Raw genomic sequence first — 18,271 nt, forward strand, 5'->3', positions numbered from 1 at the left:
TTGGTTAAAGCCTCTCGTCCCCATAAGTCCTACGACATTACTTCTCCCTGGTGCATGGGAGCCTGAAAGAGGTATCGGACTAGGTGAACGACAAGCATGAACAGACGAACCCTCGGTCGCAACACTAAAAAACACTTTGCGCAATTATCACTTTATCACTACGATTTTCTGTTTTTGCACTTACTTCACTGAAATCGAATTTTTCAATAATTTCACATTAGGCATGAATAAAACTGATTTCTACCTGAAGCACGCAATTCTCCCCTACATCAAAAGGTTATAATTGCGAAATAAGTCGTATAATGTAAGCACATTAATACAAGCAAAAAACAGTAAACATATATATCGAATAAAACGGAAATATATAAAAATAAAAGGATCAGTGACTGGGGAGGAGACTAAACACTAGTTCATTCAAAACTACGTTTTCAATCTCTCACCGTACAGTGCCTTGGGACGAGAATAAAAACTAAAAACGTTTTATCCTTTCTCCCCGTACAGAGACTTGGGACGAGAGTAAAAAACTGACTCGAGAACAACGTTACTCGCTTGGGACGAGAATAAAGATCGGAACGTTCTCTCTTCCTCTCTCTCTCTCCGTCTCTCTCTCTCTCTCCGTCTATCTCTCTCTCTCTCTCTTGATTTCACACCGAAGAGAAAAGCCCACTCACCTTTCTTCAATAAACAGGTTATTTGACCAAAGGAAAAAACTGAAAGGACTAAGAAATTGAAAATTAACAAGTTCCTTCAAATTAGTATTTAAAACATTTCAGTTTGAAAGAAGAATGAACAAAACGTCAAAATCGATTTACTCTTTCTGCAAAGTGAAACCGTGATTCTCTCTTTCTCTATCGTAACGATAGAGCGCAAACTGCGTAGCATAAAAAAACCAAACGTTAGTTCATCTTTTAAACAGCACGAAGACTATTCAAAGAAAATCTTTCATAAAATATCTAATAAAAAATATTCATTTAATAACTTTTACAGAGCAAATGATTTAAACTTAACAAAAATAAAAGTTGAATGGGCTCAACGTTGTTTAACTTCGGTTTCCAAGTTAGGACCGCCTACTCTCGGACTAGGGGAGGAATAGGTAAGGCCGCATATAAACAAAACATTAAAATTTATATTGATGTTTAGTATAAATGGAAAGCTAATCGAAGAGGCCTAATAAAGGAGGGTGAGATATAAAATATATAGAGGAAAATCTATAATTAACAACAACAATTTATAACGTGATAAGATAATTGCTAAAAGCCTAAAACACACTTCCGTACACTAAGGGAAGGGTCGGCCATTTTTACTCTATGGAAAAAAACCAGAGATAAAAGCAAGGGCAAAACACTTTTACTCTCCTTTCAAAAGCATTTCCTTTGAGGACAGCACCGAACAATCCAACACGGCGAAAGCAACAAAACCAAAACCAAGCACTTCACCAATTGGGTAGAAAACTCGAGGTCACAATAGCGAGTGGAATCGACTTGTCGATGGAACCGACAGAGAAGAACTGGAGCTGTTTACATGTATATGCGGTATCTGGCCGATAGTCGGCGCTGGTGGGCACACCCGCTACCTTCATGGCGATCGCTCGCGAGTTTTTGAATTCTGTCGAGCCGTCGGAGACGTCAGCTATTATATATTCACCGGCTAAGTTTAATATTTAAAAATAAAAGCAGAAGTAATTATGGACATGTGAATGGAGAGAGTGCATATATAATAGATATTCCTGGTTTTAAATATTTTGAAGAGAATATCACTAACCATGATGGATATCCAGGTCAATGTACAAGATCTTGTCAAATTTGGTTCGAAGCTCAAGGATTGCCAACACAACATCATTGACATAGCAGAATCCAGCTGCTGAATCCCTAAGAAAAGTATGTATAATTTATTTGTAATAAAAGCTGATTTGGCAATACAGTACATTAAAATTTATAAATCCTAAAAAAACACATAATAACTCATATAAAAATATGAATATGATATTACATATAAGGACAATACTAATCTAAAATATATATACTGTATACATCAATTACACAAAGACAATATTTCATTAATGACTACATTCTTTATCTTTTTCCTAATTATGGTAAAAAAAAAAATATTTTCTCATGTACTGTAAATCTAATATGTGATAGTGAATTCTAGACACCACCATTACAGAAATCATTAATCAAAGTATTGAAATAATCACCTTTGCGCATGATGCCATCCCCCACACCAATTGATAGCTATGTTCGATTCCCCGGAGGTGAGTGCTCGTGCAGCTGTTAAGGTGCCACCTGCTATCTGCTTTACTATCGTCCACATGTTTTCCAAAACTGGGCAGTCAAAGCCTTTAATAAACAGGAGATATGAAAATTAAATTTTGATGATAAAATTCATTGTTTCTACACTCACGTCATTTTTATAGTGCTTTTTCTCAAAGCTGCAGTAGTTCCAAACTAACGTCTACGTTATCTTACAACAAAAATCTTTCCTTGTAATAAGTCGACCCCTATGGTGAAGTACTGAGTTAATATTCCTATGTATTTTCAGTCTTAATGTTAAAACTAGATCACTACCCTCTTGATATCACTTGTCAGGAGGAAAGGGCATATTATGTATATCAAGTGAGTTTAGAAATACTTAATTTTTATTCTTGAAAGTCCATTTGCTTTTATAAAACTCCCCTGATGTTCATAGTGCAAACTCCCACCCTCTCATAGAGGCAGGTTAGATAAGAAATTTAACTTCCAAGAATAATTAACTTTATCAATTATCCGAGACTCACCTTAGTCTAGTTCAATGGTAACCAATTGTGAACTAAACACATCTATTAAAACTCATGCTTCCATATTGGGTTCCAAACAAAACCCATGTATTAAACTTTTAAAAGTCTTACACTTAACATACCTAAGGCCCTGTATTTTCTCATTGAGAAAAATATTGCTATAACTTCCAAGAAAATTTAAGCAAACTAATTAACAATTTCTTATTTAAAATACATCCCTCAAGCTACTATAGCACCAAATGCCACATAATTTTTACACGAAAAACCAGTATTTTTTAGATAATGATTAGCAAAAACACCTTAACACACCACTGAGCTGTTTCTTAATCTTTTTAAGACATTCAAAATCTGGTTTCCCTGTTTCACATGAACCATACTACTGTACAGTATATGTGATACTATTAATATACTGTATATATAATAAGGCTACTCATGAACTCTATGGTTATTAGGATCCAAACAACTGCCCAAACTTCTATCAATATGATGGTCATATAGAGTTGGCCAGATCATGGAAATGCAAGGGTTTTGCAATAGAAGGTGTAAATAATTGACTGCAAGTCTTATGGAGAGGCTATCCAAACTATAATGGGCTGTGTACCATCAGAAACCTTACAGACTGGAATAGTATACAGTGTATATATATATCCCCTCTGAAGGTCCAGCACTTTGCTGCAGTAGAGGGGCTTGAGTGTCCCAATGATGGGCTGGGCAATGGGGGAGGGGTAGTTTATCCACCCTGGCAGGCTCAACCATACCGCTAAGGCCAGTTCTGATTGACCAGACCAAGACTGGACCCCTACAGGCCTTCTCCTTTATTTTAAGATAGGCAAAGGCTAGGAGAAGGAAAACTCCAAAATCAAACCAAACAAGACCCCAACGGCGGAGCTTCCCAGCACCGGCGGAAGAGGGCAATGCCTGTCGGGCAGGCAACAAGGCGGGCCTTGACATAACAAGAACCCGGCAGCCCGATGCAACCAACATCGGAGAAGCCGCCTGTCTCATATGTCTTGAGCCGCGGTGAAAACGATGTGGGCCAAGTGTGTGTGTGTGGCCGTTGCAAAGCCACGACCACCCAAAACAATATACCTAGCTACTGACATTCTGTCGTTTCCTCCACCCTTCTTCATCTCTTTCTCACCATCATCATCACCACCACCACCAGCAAGTCCTGAGGCGACAGCACTGTGGGTGAAGGGGCCAGGCCTGGATAGCTGGAAGCCCTTAGCTCACGACTGCACGCAGGCGGCGAGTCTAAGATTCAGTCGCTCTCTGGTGACGGTGCCGTGACACCAGAGTTTGGCAGCTGGACCCGTGACTGGGCTGGCCTATTGAGGACACCGCAGCCCACCCCACATGGGGAGGCCCCTAGAAAAGGTGGGGTAAACATCGGACACGGCAAACCCGTCTGGTCAGCTTACCGCGGCTGGCGGACATCCCACTAATGCGGTCGAAATAACAAGAAAAAATATTAACCTTAGGTGCGTGGAACATCCGCACCCTCCAAGACGTGACGAACACCAACCGCCCGGAACGACGTACAGCCCTCGTCTGCAAGGAGCTAGCCCGCTTCAATGTTGATGTGGCGGCTCTTAGCGAGACCAGACTACCCGAAGAGGGCAACATCAGGGAAGCTGGAACAGGCTACACCATCTTCTGGAAAGGCAAGGCTCTAGAGGAGCCTCGCATCCACGGTGTCGGCTTCGCCATCCGTTCCCAGCACAACCTCGCTCCCAAGGCCATCAGTGAGCGCCTGATGACTGTCCGCATCCCCATCACGCAGGACAGACATCTCACCCTGATCTCTGTCTACGCCCCGACTATGACCTCAACCGATGATAACAAAGCTGCCTTCTACACCCAGCTCGACCGCACCATCCAGGCAGTGCCCGCCAATGACAAGCTCGTTGTGCTTGGCGACTTTAATGCCCGAGTAGGCAAAGACCATCACCTGTGGGAGGGAATCATCGGCCGCCATGGCATTGGAAATTGCAACGCCAATGGCCAACTCCTACTGGGTCTGTGTGCAGAACACCAACTTGTGGTAACCAACACCATCTTCCAGTTACCAAAGCGACAAAAGACCACATGGAGACACCCACGGTCTAAACACTGGCACACCCTGGACTACGTCCTGATCAGAGCCAGAGACCGAGGAGACGTCCGCATCACCCGATCCATGCCCGGAGCGGACGACTGCTGGACGGACCACAGACTCCTCATCTCCCGACTCTCCGTGACGACCCTACGACCACCCAGAAGGGCACCTGACAGCGTACCACACCAACGCTTTGATTGTAGTAAACTCCGCAACCCACAGGTGGCACAGAACTACAAGGAGGCCTGCGAACAATACCTCGCAGACCCTGTGGGTCAGGCCACTGTCGAGCACCACTGGACCACCCTCAGAAACGCCATGGCCCGTGCCGCGGAGGAAACACTAGGCTTCACCACCAAGAAACGGCAGGATTGGTTTGATGAGAATGATGCTACCATCTCTCTTCTCATTGAAACCAAACGACAAGCACGCCTGACTTTGGAAAACCAACCAACAGCAGCTAACAAATGTGCTCACAAGGTGGCTGAAGCTGGTTGCCAAAGAGGTATCCGTGAAGCCCAGAACACCTGGTGGCAAAGAAAAGCTGCAGAAATACAGTTTCGCTGACCAACGTGACCTGCGCAGCTTCTATGCAGCAACAAAAGAAATATTCGGTCCCACACGGTCATCAGTGGGCAGCCTGAAAGACGCGGATGGGGCCACGACCATCACCGACCGCGAGGGCATCCTGGCCAGGTGGAGGTCTCACTTTGAGAACCTCCTTAATGACCAAGCAGACACCCCAGACGATCTCCTGCGAATGACCCCGCAGCATCCCGTCCGTCACTGGATGGCACTACCACCCTCCATCCATGACTTCAACAAGGCCCTGCAGCGCATGAAGCCCGGCAAAGCCCCAGGGCCAGACAACATCCCGTTGGAGCTCCTCACTCACGGTGGCCCCGGCTTGAGGAACCGTTTGATGCTCCTTATACTGAAAATATGGGAGACCAAGACCCCCCCCCCAGTGACTTCCGCGATGCAAACATCACTACCATCTTCAAGAAGGGAGACAGGGAAAACTGTAACAACTACCGGGGAATATCACTACTAAGCATCGCGAGTAAGATTTTCGCTCGGATTCTCCTTGACCGCCTCCTTATTCTCGCAGAAGACGTCCTGCCAGAGTCCCAGTGCGGCTTTCGACCTTCCCGCGGGACCATAGACATGATCTTCTGTGCGCGACAACTACAAGAGAAGAGCCTCGAACAACAACAGCCCATAATGTTCATCTTCTGGGATTTGAAAAAGGCCTTCGACAAAGTACCTCGACCTGCCATGTGGGCTGTCCTCAAAAGATATGGCTGCCCACCCGATTTTGTCAAGCTGGTGCGTGCCCTCCATGACGGAATGGTTGGGAGAGTCTGCCACCAGAACTCTCTTTCAGACCCATTCCCCATCAACGGCAGCCTGAAGCAGGGCTGTGTTCTGGCCCCGACGTGTTTCTCGCTATACACCGCAGCAATGCTAAACGAGATTCCCCCAGACACACCCTCAGTCGACCTACGTTTCCGCATGGATGGAGGCGCTTTCAACCTCGCTAGACTCCGCGCCAGAACCTAGACCACCTTGTGTGCAGTGCGAGAACTGCAGTATGCTGACGACAATGCCACCCCAGGTCAGACGGCAGAGGACCTGCAGTCGTTAGCTGATGCATACAACTCTGCCTACGAACGTTTTGGGATGCAAGTCAACTCAGACAAAACCAAGACCCTCGTCCAACATCCACCAGGACTGATGCTCCCCAACTTCAATACCACAGTGAATGACCAACCGTTGGAACAGGTGGACCAGTTCTCCTACCTAGGGAGCATCCTAACATCAGCTCCCACAAGCAAAAAGGACGTGGAGAACAGGATCAGGGCAGCCCACTCCGCCTTTGGCCGACTCAACCGCCGCATATTTAACAACCACGCACTGACAATGACCACCAAAATAATGGTGTTCAGGGTAGTAGTCCTCTCCACGCTCCTGTATGCATGTGAAACATGGACGCTATATAGTAACGATCTCAAAAACCTAGAACGCTTCCAACAAATGAAACTAAGGCAGATCTTGAAAATCCCCTGGGAGAGCCACACCACCAACATTGAAGTCTTAGAACGTGCCTCGCTGTCCAGCGTGGAGGCCACCATCATCCACCACCGCCTCCGCTGGATAGGACACGTGCATAGGATGGATCCATCTAGGCTCCCAAAGAAAATATTCTACGGAGAACTGACCCAGGGCACCAGACCACGAGGAGCCCCGAAAATGAGCTATAAAGATCAACTAAAGCGCACCCTGGCTCTAACTGACATCGATCCTTCCTCATGGGAAGAAACAGCCAGGGACAGGAAAACCTGGAGGAGTACAGTACACCATGGCACCGTGGACTTTGAGGAGAGGAGGAGACAAAATGAGGAGGCTAGGAGGAGAAGAAGGAGAGAGCGATTAGAACAGCCCCGCCCACCACCTACCCTCCCTTGTGAACACTGTCCGCGACTCTTCCACCACAGACTAGGACTTAAAAGCCACATCAGGCATAAGCACTCACCCCACAGATAGGAGGCTGATGGCTAACGACAGAACCCAATACTCGGACACAAGTGGGCGCCGCCGACGACGATATATATATATATATATATATATATATATATATATATATATATATATATATATATATATATATATATATATATATATATATATGTATATATATATATATACAGTAGGGTCCTGAATTATACATGTTCGAATTATACGATTCCCCTTTTATGCGATAGCTTTTTTTCAAAAATAAATTTTCTGTATCTGCGAAGCTGTTCAAAGTCTGCTGATCAAGCACTACAAAAAGTATCAAATCTATTATCTTTTTAAGTATATTGGTAGCCCTAAATACGGTGATTTATAATAAATGTTACAAAACAATATTAACATTACATCTTATTAACATAATTTCATTATAAATAGCCTATTTAATGATAAAATTCCACATCAACAATGAAATCAACTGTTAACTGTGCGAGTCCAGCTGACAAAATGTAAACAGAATTGTGGTTACATTCTCGGCAATCTTTATATTTCTCCAACCTCTCAGTAATTTTAATGGTAGTGTTAATGATGCTATATTAAAGCATTATTTTTTTTAGTACAGTATATAAAAGCCTTATTTTTCCCTACGGGCGTTCAAGGTTTTCACGAGTAGACTGGGGTCGTTTATCGGCAGTGAATAGCCTAAACTTCGGTAACGAGTCGACAATATTTTGTCATACAGTATTTTAAAGTTTACATTTGATTTGCAAAGATTGGTTTTGTTGAGTACAAAGAATAGTTATAAAAATCTCTCTCTCTCTCTCTCTCTCTCTCTAAACACGGCATTTGATTACAACAGCTGATCCATTCTCTCTCTCTCTCTCTCTCTCTCTCTCTCTCTCTCTCTCTCTCTCTCTCTCTCTCTCTCTCTCTCTCGTTATACAATACTTACTAATAGATGAAGAAACCAAAATCGGTTTTCTTAAAGTGTCAATGAAATACGAAACAAAAAAAAATATACCGTGTTTACATCCATTTCAATCATAGTTTAAAATACGGTATCCGATTTCGTCAGCAAACCACAATTTTTTAGGATACATCATTTTATTCTAGAAAATTGCTACTCTTCAAATAGTTAATTGTGGTTTAAGAAAACATGTGCATTTGTTTATGAATTTCGGGTGTGTTTTAAAAATTGAGTATTGTTGACTTCTTTTTGTTTTACTTCTGGCTGTGATCAGATCAGCTGATGTCTAGCTGCCGCTCTCAATATGCGCGTAAGAATACAGCAACAAAGTATTGTTTATACCATTTCTTAACTTATTCAAACCATCTATACAGTTAGTTAATATTATCTAAGCACCAATGTGTTTTAATCTATCATTTTTTTTTTTGTTAAGTACTTTTAAAACAAACAAACAAACACACACACACACGCTCTCTCTCTCTCTCTCTCTCTCTCTCTCTCTGTGTGTGTGTGTGTGTGTAACAAATGAAATCTTTGTGGCTTCACAAAGTATTAATTATATTAAAAGCAATCATGATTAAATTTTCCTTACTTTCTCCAAACTCGCACATCTCTGTCACATCGAACGTTATATCGGTAACTTAATTGTTCGATAACTTTAAAAATCGCCCTAGTACTTGCTTCTCTTACTTTTTTTTATAGATGGTTTCATAATTGAAGTGGGTACAAGTTGACTTATAATTAAAGTTAGGAAGAGTATTTTGGATACGGAATGGACAATCATCTTTAGTAACAGTTTAGAATTATCGTAAATTATCATTCAGTCATTAGCGGCAGTCTGTTATTGTCAATTAAACGCAAAAAGAAAAAAATAGTTTTCCTGCTTTGTTACGTATGCAGGAATTTATATAGATACGTTAAATAATATTTGTAATAACATATTTACTAAAAGCTTTTAATATCATTTATCACTTTGATCATGCGTGTTTAATGCCTTCGTTTGTTTGTTATGATCGAAGATGGAGCGTACAGTAAACGAATGGAAGGTTTCCGTTTCAGGCGGCGTCATAAAGAAAAACATTAAATAAATGGCATTCATTCCATTTCTTTGGAAGTTCTAAGAAAAATTAAGTAGAACATTGGTAATAGCAAAATCAACATATAATCAATACTTGGTAAGATTGCTGTTGATGCAAAAACTAACCTATACACAGATGTGTAAATGCGTCCGTTTCTTCGTTATGATCAGAGATAAACGTAAACAAAAGATTGGTTGTCGTTTTCATTGTGCTTTTTGGCGTGTTTAGAAAACGCACGATATAAAATCGCCTTTAATTTGATAATTCTGGATTTTCAATGATACAACAGAAGCTAGTCTATAGAGTGATGGTTTTACTATTCACCAGTTGTCTTATACAATAGATATGACAAACATTACAATTTGTCTGTATTTTGGGTCGTGTAATAACGGAAATATACAGTGTTTACACACATCCTGGTTTTGATTTTAACCTTTTTTCAAGTTATTAGAACTTTAAAGCATATTAAAAATTTGATTTATTTACAAGAACAATTCTATATAGAAAAGAATGCAGTATAGTACATAGAAAGTATTGGAAATGGGTAGTAAACACGTTTGAATAGGCAAGTTGCTGGTTGCCATGGTCCCAGTGAAAATTATTTCTGTTAGTTGTGTGTTTCGAAATATGCGATTTTCCATCTGTACAAGGTCATTGATCGACCAAATTCTCGCATAATTCGGGACCCTACTGTGTGTGTGTATATATATATATATATATATATATATCCATCCATATACCAAAGGCACTTCCCCCAATTTTGGGGGGTAGCCGACATCAACAAGAACAAAACAAAAAAGGGGACCTCTACTCTCTATGTTCCTCCAGCCTAACCAGGGACTCAGCCGAGTTCAGCTGGTACTGCTAGGGTGCCACAGCCCAACCTCCCACATTTCCACCACAGATGAAGCTTCATACTGCTGAGTCCCCTACTGCTGCTACCTCCGCGGTCATCTAAGGCACCGGAGGAAGCAGCAGGGCCTACCGGAACTGCGTCACAATCGCTCGCCATTCATTTCTATTTCTAGCACGCTCTCTTGCCTCTCTCACATCTATCCTCCTATCACCCAGAGCTTTCTTCACACCATCCATCCACCCAAACCTTGGCCTTCCTCTTGTACTTCTCCCATCAATTCTTGCATTCATCACCTTCTTTAGCAGACAGCCATTCTCCATTCTCTCAACATGGCCAAACCACCTCAACACATTCATATCCACTCTAGCCGCTAACTCATTTCTTACACCCGTTCTCACCCTCACCACCTCGTTCCTGACCCTATCTACTCGAGATACACCAGCCATACTCCTCAGACACTTCATCTCAAACACATTCAATTTCTGTCTCTCCATCACTTTCATTCCCCACAACTCCGATCCATACATCACAGTTGGTACAATCACTTTCTCATATAGGACTCTCTTTACATTCATGCCCAACCCTCTATTTTTTACTACTCCCTTAACTGCCCCCAACACTTTGCAACCTTCATTCACTCTCTGACGTACATCTGCTTCCACTCCACCATTTGCTGCAACAACAGACCCCAAGTACTTAAACTGATCCACCTCCTCAAGTAACTCTCCATTCAACATGACATTCAACCTTGCACCACCTTCCCTTCTCGTACATCTCATAACCTTACTCTTACCCACATTAACTCTCAACTTCCTTCTCTCACACACCCTTCCAAATTCTGTCACTAGTCGGTCAAGCTTCTCTTCTGTGTCTGCTACCAGTACAGTATCATCCGCAAACAACAACTGATTTACCTCCCATTCACGATTATTCTCGTCTACCAGTTTTAATCCTCGTCCAAGCACTCGAGCATATATATATATACATATATATATATATATATATATGTGTATATATATATATATATATACATATACATATATATATATATATATATACATATATATAGATATATATATATATATATATATATATATATATACATATATATATATATATATATATGTATATATATACATATATATATATATGTATATATATACATATATATATATATATGTATATATATACATATATATATATATATATATATGAGCATATGAATGAAAATAGTATGTTTGAAGTTGAAGCTATCATTAAAAAGCTCAGGAGGGAGAGCCCATGGTTACGATGGAATAACCGCTGAGATGATATTGCTTGAAAATTAAGTGATCCCCAGAATGCTTACAGGATAATTTTGTATAATGAGGCAAGATGAGGCAAAACCTGATGAATGGGAGTTAGGAGTGTTGGTGAAAATGGTAAAAAAAAGATCTAACAGATTGCAATAATCGCAAAGACATCACACTTACTTTGGTTGTCATGATTGTCATGAAAGAGAGAGAGAGAGAGAGAGAGAGAGAGAGAGAGAGAGAGAGTGTGTGTGTGTGTGTTTTTATAGGGTATATGCACTTAGCATATGGTGTTGGGGAATTCAATTAACAACAGCAACCTAAAAATACACAATTGCTAGGAGAGGAAACCAAGTTCTATCATAAAAACAGATATATTACACACAATTCATCAATGCTCAATACTGTAATACCATATCATGATCAGAAAACAATTCATTGAGAACTTTGAGATATCTATGGCAGCTTGAACACAAATGCACACCGATCGTAAAAGGAAAAACAATACATAATGCAGACCTTGTGTTAATGCCATGAGATTTGAAATCAACGTCTTAGGAAAACGCCATTACTCTAACCAGTGGATAAAACAATATATTTCTTTCCAGTCCCGCTCAGGGGCAGGAGAGGGAGTAGTCATATCCTGATGAGAAGATGTACTCCGAGAAGTACACTTAGAAACCTTAATCTCCCACAAGTTGCTAAAACTGCAGAGTTGAAGTTAAGAAAAGGGGAGGGGCTGCGAGGGTTGATCCTGTGTACGTATGTGAGTGTCTGCATATCTATCTAAATATTCAGCCTACATTCTTTATGGCAGGGTTACACCAGTAAATACTAAAATACTATGTAGAAAAATTGTTTTAAGAAACATGAAAAACACGGAGAAATATAAGCTTAAACCTGACAATCCTGGAAATGTTGTTTGTTTGACAGACATACAGAATGACTTAACTGCTGCTACCACCACTAGAGATGAAGTACCTTTAAGAGGGATACCTATCAAGTGAAAGGGTCTTCTTCATTGACGGTGCATGTCCGGGGAGTTGCTAGCAACAGGAATAGGCAAATAAAAATTGATAGGTTGTACAGTATTGAACATTAAATAAGACTTCAACAATATAATACCATAACCATTTTAAAAGCTTCTAAATTGGCCTATGCAACTGACCTGGTAGGTTTATGCAACCTCTTACCTAGTCCGAATTCATCTTCATTGACATCCTCTTTATCAACCTCAGCAGTCTTCAAAAAGTCAACATATTCTTCGGAGTGGAACCTTCTGATCTCCTCTTCTGATGCAGAGACAGAAGTAATGACCTTTACTTTATCAAGGAGCCCATATGCAGTAATGAGACTGTGAGTCAAGCAGGCCTGAAAAATCAAATACTCTGTATACGAGCAGCATTTTATTATTGTTTGTTTTCTATAAAATGTGTTTGTATCAACCCATGACCATGCAACACTAAACTACTGATTTCATTATAAAAGTAATATTTCTTTGGATGAAGTGGGAAAGATGAAACACATATTTCAAGAACAAAACAAAAAAACAAGTTAAAATAACTGAAAGCCAGTATGAGGACGTTACTACATATTGTACAATAAAGCAATTTTCAGATTTGGGTAAACGAGTTATTAATCGAGGTGAAAGGATAATTTTTTAAACTAGATGTGTATGTATTTCTCAACTTCAAACTGAAGCACCAAAACCCAAGGCAATGGTTTGCTTATGGTAAAATCATATACAGTATAATAAGAAACAGACTGGGATAGTCTGGATGTGTGATGTGGATCATTCAGATAGCAAAGTCTTAGATATGGATAGACACATTCTTTTTTTAAAAGCAGGGAAATTTGGGAAAAAGAATATTGATGAAGACATAGAACATCATAATCATCTCCTACCTCACCCATTTACCCGAAGGGCCTTGATTAGATTTCGCCAGTTGTCTCTACCTTGAGCTTTTAATTCAATAATTCTCCATTTATCATCTCAGACTTCACACTTCATAGTCCTCAGCCATGTAGGCCTGGGTCTTCCAACTCTTCTGGTACCTTGTGAAGCCCAATTAAATGTTTGGTGAACTCTCTTGGGAAGTGCAAAGAGCATGCCAAAATCATCTCCATATATATATACATATATATATATATATATATATATATGTATATATATATATATATATATATATGTATATATATATATATATATATGTATATATATATATATATATATATGTATATATGTATATATATATATATATATATATATGTATATATATATATATATATATATATGTATATATATATATATATATATATATGTATATATATATATATATATATATGTATATATATATATATATATATATATGTATATATATATATGTATATATATATATATATATATATGTATATATATATATATATATATATGTATATATATATATATATATATGTGTGTGTATATTATATATACATATATATATATATATATATATACATATATATATATATATATAGATATATATATATATATATATATATGTGTGTGTGTGTGTGTGTGTATACTGTATATATATATATATATATATAGATATATATATATATACTATATATATACATATATATATATATATATATATATATATATATATATATATATATATATGTGTGTGTGTGTGTGTGTGTGGTATATATATATAAAGTAATTAGGAAAATTACAAATTACCTTAAAATTTGTCATTTGTTCTGGTACAAATACTAACAATCGTCCTTTATGTAGGCGACTAATTCTTAGATGGATGGAAGTCCCTATTTTGACAGGCTGGAAAATAGCCTCAGGATGCCCATCCTCAGATGCTGTACAGCATGCAGTGATGGATTCTTATGCCTCATGTTCCAGTGGTTTAGCAATACCAACTGGCCCACAGCCTGTACAACCAATGGTAGTTAGCAGAATACTCTCTGGTGTAACTTTAGGCAGGACTGAGAGGCAGGTTTGCCTACCTTTGGCATAAATATAATGACAGATTAGCCAACCTACATCTTCCCTCGCAAGGAGTGTGAGGATGACACCTCTAGAATCATATTTGAAATAACTGCACAGTGAAATAGCGTTTACCTGTCCACAGATCAGATCCAGTTAACAAGCTAATGGATGTTGTGCCGCAAGAAAGGGGAAGGTGAAGAAAAGAAAATGCTAGTTATTTTTACATTCATCCCAGACTAACACGTAACCTCTTTCCTCGATTTGGAGCTAAGGTAGCTATACCATTTGTGAGGCTATAACAAAATCCTAATTTGAACATATCCGGGGATCTTTGAGTCAAGTCTTGCAATCAGTGGGCTATGAAAGTCGTTTGACGTTTCCAGACACCTTCCAGTAGTACTTGCACCACAGAGAGATTCTTTCTGAACGGGAGGGTTCTACCCATACCCTTAACGTCATACGCTATGATACGCTTCCCCCTTCCAATTGTAGTTGATGAGGGAGTAAATGAACAAAAGATGACTTCCCTGATCCCAAACAAGATCGCATTCTGTCAACTTCTTTAATCTTCCTGTTTTTACGAAGAGGTGCTCTGTGTGGGGATGAGCTGTCGTTGTTCGCTTGAGATAGTCCCTTAGCACCCTCACAGTATTTAATCAGGATCATCAGTTACCTCTTTAAAACTAGAGATCTGAAAAGAAGAAAACCTAAGATCAGAAACCAATAGATTCTGAGCCTTTGCAAAGAATTCAGCGATGAAAGAGAACGAGCCTTGCCCTAATCTCCTTGAATGAGCAATACCTGAAGAGAGACTGTGCAGCTCACTTACCCTCATGGCAGAGGTGAGCGCAAACAAGACCGGTTTCAACTTGAGGACTCTGTCCAAACTGGACCTCAACGGTTCGTATAGAGGTCCTTCTAGCAAACTCTTCCAAGCTTCATTTGAACATGGACAATTCTATTCAGGAGGAAACATTAACTCCTTTCAGCCTAAAGACCTGGCTCAAGGCTGTGAATAGTTTTCCCTCCAAGAGGTGGAGCAAAAATTTAGCTGTCAGGGGAATAGTGGGTCTGAGAGGAGACACACCCCTTATACAACAACAGCCCCAGAAGATTACCAACTTACCTGATACACTGTGGCTGAGGGTCTCCTGAGGTATCCAGACATCTGTTTTGCAACCTGTAACAATCCTCTCTGTGAGAAGAGTTGCTGGATAACCTCCAGGCTTGAAGACTCAGTGACCTCACTGCATTGTGATAGCTTTAAGCATAGGTTTGGCACAGTAAGTCAGGAAGGGGAGGCAATTCTTTCAAGTCTCTGTGAGCAGCAGCAGAAGGTACTGGTACCACTCTATATGCAAACACTTTGGGGCAACAAGCGTCAGTCTGAGGTTAGCAGTTTACCTAGTGAGTACACTCCTTATTAGGCCAAAGGGCAGAAAAGCGTAAACATCGAGGTTGTTCCAAGGATGTTGAAATGCATCCTTAAATGACTCTTACAGATCCAAGACAAGTGAGCAGTAAATAGGGAGTTTCCGATTAAGGGAAGACACAAATAGTTCTAGAGTCACCGAACCCCACAAAGCTATTATCTTGTTCGCTATCCGAGGATGCAAAGACCACTCGGATCCAACTATTTGCATCTTCCTGCTCGGGTTGTTTGCTAGGATGTTTCTTTTTCCCAGATTAAAGAAGGCCGATAGACTCATCACATTGATTTCTGCCCATTCTAATATTTCCACCACCGGCTGGCTAAGAGGCCATGAAATGGTACCTTCCTGTTTGTTGATGTACAGCATGCCACTACGGTGGTGTCGCTAACCAACACTACCAAGTAACCTGATGCATCCATGTAGTTTTAACTCCGGAGGAGAGGAAAGAAGGGTTGAACCTCTGAGGAGATTGGCTTTCTCTAGCCACCACTCAATTTCCCTTCTCTGTTCTTCCCCTATCAAAACTGGTTTCTTAGGAGAATTGAGATTCTGAGACCAATAACCCTTCCGTTGCCACTGAATGGAACGCATCCTGAGATGTCTGTTGGGAACTTGCATGGTGACCTAACAAATTTTGCCACTGACATGCAATTGAGGATAACAAAGGAAGTGAAGCGTTACCTTCCGCAGATGTGTTAGGAAATCCTGTGAACGGAAATTTTTTCTGAAAATTGTGTCGATGTTCATTACAAGGTAAACAAACCTCTGTTTGAGCGAGAGAATGGACATCTTTCGATTTACCCCAATACCCAGATCGAGACATGTTTGTCACACAGAAAGCAAAGTACGTCCGTACTAATTGGCAGCTGAAATCAAAGGGGCTACTAAATGAGCTGGCAGGAGGCAGGGATTTCCCCCCACCGGCAGTAACTAAGACACCTCATTATAAATTTCTACAGCCAAGTTTCCAGTTTTGCAGAAAACATACTCCTGTTAAAGGATGAAGGTTTGTTTTCATGTAGGATTATTGAACTTTAATGATACTCACCCTATGACGAATTATTGGCACTGCATCACAACACCTCAAAAGCTTTGGATCTGCAATATATAGTACTGGTGGGGGATCTTTTGCAGCCATCATCTCAGCTACAGCCACTCTGTCATTAAAAGAAATACTATAAGTCCATTTAATTGCAGTAAAATGACAAATTCGTAGATAATTTGTATTTTTCCTAACTATACAAACCTTTGCTATTTAATAGGGGTATTACTTTCGGCGTAGCTGAAATGACAAGCCATTAATTTTTAACGAAGGTTTACTACCCACACCGCTAGTTAGCGGGGGTAGGGGAGGGTAGCTTGCTACCCACCCCCCTCTCACACACCTGTGCTTGAGCTCACTTTGCTTGGAGGTAGGACTTCAAGGGGGATAGGGCTGGCAGGCAAGTTTGGTTAAATAGCTAAGGTTTGTATAGTTAGGAAAAATACAAATTATCTACGAATTTGTCATTTGTTCCGTAACTGGAATACAAACCACGCTATTTAATAGGGGTGACTCACCCATTAGGATGGGTGGACATCCCAGCCAGTCTAGCTTTTGGCTTTGCCCAGGGGCTCGTTATTTGAGTGTGTAAGCACCCAAGAAATAAGGAGTCCCTGCACCTCACTAGAACCTTGCTACGCAAGGACTGCGGCCTATGCAAGCTGTGTGTGAAGGTATGAAGAAGTGTGACTCGTCCTAGGAAGTTGTTCTGAAGTTCTTTAGATGGAAACTTGTAGACTAGGACTCTCCCAATACCACCTCGTTAGGGTATGGGGACGTAATGGTATTAATCTTAATACTAGGAACACAAGAGAGCATGGTTTACCTGCAGTGGTTTGAGGTCAGCTATGCAGAGAACCCAGGATGCTACTTTCCCCAAGAGAGGTGACGATGAAGAAAAGAATAAGGGCCAGTCAAACCTATTCATTCATGCAGTCTAAAACAGGGTAACAATGCCCTCAACCTTCTGCTACTTGTCCAATAAGGAGCTTGAGGTTTTGAATCAGCTGTTGTGCAGCCACCACAGGGCCGATAGCGAACATATTGAGTCTCCTGTAGGTCACGTCTTGCAGGTAGTGGGATGTGAATGTTGTTTGACGTTTCCACACCCCAGCTTGAAGAACCTGCGTCACTGAAAAATTTCTTTTGAAGGCCAGTGACGTAGCTATGCCCCTGACATCATGTGCTCTAGGGCGACGTGATGGAGGAGGGTCTGGATTCAAGG

At 40.5% G+C, this 18,271-nt stretch overlaps 1 protein-coding gene across 1 annotated transcript in view; it reads right to left on the minus strand.

The window, feature by feature from the left end:
• LOC137632203 (histone deacetylase 8-like) overlaps positions 1–18,271 on the minus strand; it is an 86,977-nt gene that overhangs the window by 54,916 nt on the left and 13,790 nt on the right. The window contains exons 2-5 of the mRNA XM_068364088.1: positions 17,053–17,161; positions 12,776–12,953; positions 2,198–2,339; positions 1,762–1,868 (exon numbers count right to left, since the gene is read on the minus strand). Of these exons, the coding sequence (XP_068220189.1) occupies positions 1,762–1,868; positions 2,198–2,339; positions 12,776–12,953; positions 17,053–17,145 (520 nt within the window). The 5' untranslated portion in view covers positions 17,146–17,161. The remainder of the gene's footprint in view (positions 1–1,761; positions 1,869–2,197; positions 2,340–12,775; positions 12,954–17,052; positions 17,162–18,271) is intronic.

The sequence above is a fragment of the Palaemon carinicauda genome, chromosome 41 (assembly GCF_036898095.1).
Source record: "Palaemon carinicauda isolate YSFRI2023 chromosome 41, ASM3689809v2, whole genome shotgun sequence".
Classification (NCBI taxonomy): Eukaryota; Metazoa; Arthropoda; class Malacostraca; order Decapoda; family Palaemonidae; genus Palaemon; species Palaemon carinicauda.